Source organism: Pavona decussata, unplaced genomic scaffold (genome assembly GCF_977016875.1).
Source record: "Pavona decussata unplaced genomic scaffold, jaPavDecu1.1 SCAFFOLD_302, whole genome shotgun sequence".
Classification (NCBI taxonomy): domain Eukaryota; kingdom Metazoa; phylum Cnidaria; class Anthozoa; order Scleractinia; family Agariciidae; genus Pavona; species Pavona decussata.
This window is the reverse complement of record NW_028145698.1, coordinates 641,163-643,253: the sequence shown is the minus strand read 5'-3', so window position 1 is coordinate 643,253 and position 2,091 is coordinate 641,163. Positions and strand designations below refer to the sequence as shown.

The 2,091-nt window shown below is 39.4% G+C and overlaps 1 protein-coding gene across 1 annotated transcript; it reads left to right on the top strand.

Moving 5' to 3' along the window:
- The first annotated feature begins 247 nt into the window (after positions 1-247).
- Positions 248-1,345, top strand: LOC146454375 (5-hydroxytryptamine receptor 4-like). Its single transcript, XM_085095525.1, has one exon. It carries the CDS (start codon positions 248-250, stop codon positions 1,343-1,345), a length of 1,098 nt encoding a protein of 365 aa, XP_084951651.1.
- Positions 1,346-2,091: the final 746 nt, after the last annotated feature.

Genomic DNA, 2,091 nt, shown 5'->3' with positions numbered 1-2,091 from the left:
ACTTCATTATGGATTTCATTCCATATGTATGAAGGAAAATTGTTTTTTATAAATTAAAAGCGTTAATTACAACCATTGTTCTTTCTTGAGACCAGTCGTCTAGTTCCGCCCAACATGTTAGCCCATAGAAAACTATGATTATTCTCCCATGACATTCAAAGGCCTACTTAAGTTAAATGCAAATACACCACTGCATCAAATTGGTAAAACCAGTGAGTCTTCCCATCGAGGCATCTTCTATTCCAACATGGTTTTCCATCAAGTGATTGCAACGTTTTTAGCTCTCTTCGACGCAATCGGTATCCCTGGTAATTTGCTGGTGATAGTGGTCATCGCCTTCGAAACAAGATTTCATGTGATGCGGTACATTTTCCTTGCCAGCCTCGCAGTATCAGATTTGCTGTTTTTAATCCTGGTCAACTCATTCCGCATCGCAAGCACAGCTCAAGAAAGATGGCTGTACGGTGAAACCATGTGCCATCTCAATGCAGTCTTTGCCAGATACTTTTACCTTAACACCGTTCTTCACCTTTTAGCGGTGTCTTATGAGCGATACAAGGCGATTGTGAAATCTCCTTTGACGTACAATGGCGACATTACCAAATCCAGAGTGATGCTTATGGTTCTTATTTGGGTTATTCCAATTCCAGTTGCCGTCAGTCCGTTGCTTGGTTGGGGAAAATACATTTACAACCCGGAGGTGTTCTTTTGTCAACAAGGATGGACTATGGAAAGCGGGTCAGATGGATGGTGGAAAGAGTTGATCGCCACCGCATTCTTTGCTATACCATTTCTGATAATCCTGTTCCTAAACTGGTCGGTATACAGGATGGCGAAGGTTCACGCAAACGCCCAAGTGATCCAAATTGGAAGCCTTTCCGGATCTGAAATGCAACAGGAAAGGACATCAAGACGAAGAACTGAAAGCAAGGCAGCTATAGATGTCACCATTATCATCACTGCGTTTTTGCTGTGCTATCTTCCAATCTTCATCGAAGGTCTTTTCTGCCAATTTGTCCAAAGCATTCAGGTCCCACCCGACGTCGTAATTGTCAGATCGTGTATTTTCATTGTCAGCTCAGTGTGTAACCCAATAATCTATTCCATCCGCAAAAGAGAATTCCGAACCGTGGTTAAGAATATGTTCAGACGGATGGAACTTTCTAGATGCTCTAATGACATCAAAAACGAAGTAACTGCTATGAACGATTTGCCAATGGGAGCCAATCTTGGCATGAAATATCAAGATGAAAGATTTCAAGAGAGTATTGGAAGGGCTAGACTGAACTTCGTCCAAGTAAGTCGACTTCCTCCAATTGCAGAGATCGATGAAGAACTTGGCTGATCATTTATGAAGAAAAAACTCGTTCTTCCAAGTGAAAGTGACACGACTAATATATCATCCGGGTTTTGATACATGTATATAAATCTTATTCAGGTCAGAACATATTTATTTACCACCGAAAATCAAGAAGAATATACAAAAGGAGTTCAACATCTTTAGATAGCGAGCCTTAGCTTATTTGAAATTGGTATTCAGTGAAATTCAAAATCTTGTTATTCGTTATTTTGTGTACAAAGTTCCCGGCCAACCTCTTTCCCTGTGAGATGGGTATTCCTCAGGTTATGAAAGATCAGCAATTTACCACTTAGCTCCAATATCGGAACAAACTACGAGAATAAAATATTTATTCAAGAGAACATGTTTTGGGCCAAACTGAACAGCCAGGGAAGGTTCCTTTAATAACGTGGATGTTTAAAATTGAATCCTGACATGAATAATCAAATTGTATTCACAAATTTCATTTCCTTCTATACTCCAGTGTTTGCAGGAAACGAAGCGGATCGTTGTATATGCATGAAAAAAATCTTACTGTCTCGCTTATTCATGTATAATTCTTTACTTACGTTGTTACAGATTGAAGACTCTTTTTTTTCGACAAATAGTACTTTGTTGTCAGTTTGTGTGTGAAAATTCCCGCTCATAAAGCGGTCAATTCTCCAAACTAAAAATTCAGTCTTTTGTTACGATACATTTAATCCGGCTTGTGATCATGATGCTCAAACCCCACAAATTCCATTTACAAACAG

What these genes read in the sequence shown, in the direction of transcription:
- LOC146454375 (XM_085095525.1), top strand. Translation starts at nt 248, where the DNA reads ATGGTTTTCCATCAAGTGATTGCAACGTTTTTAGCTCTCTTCGACGCA.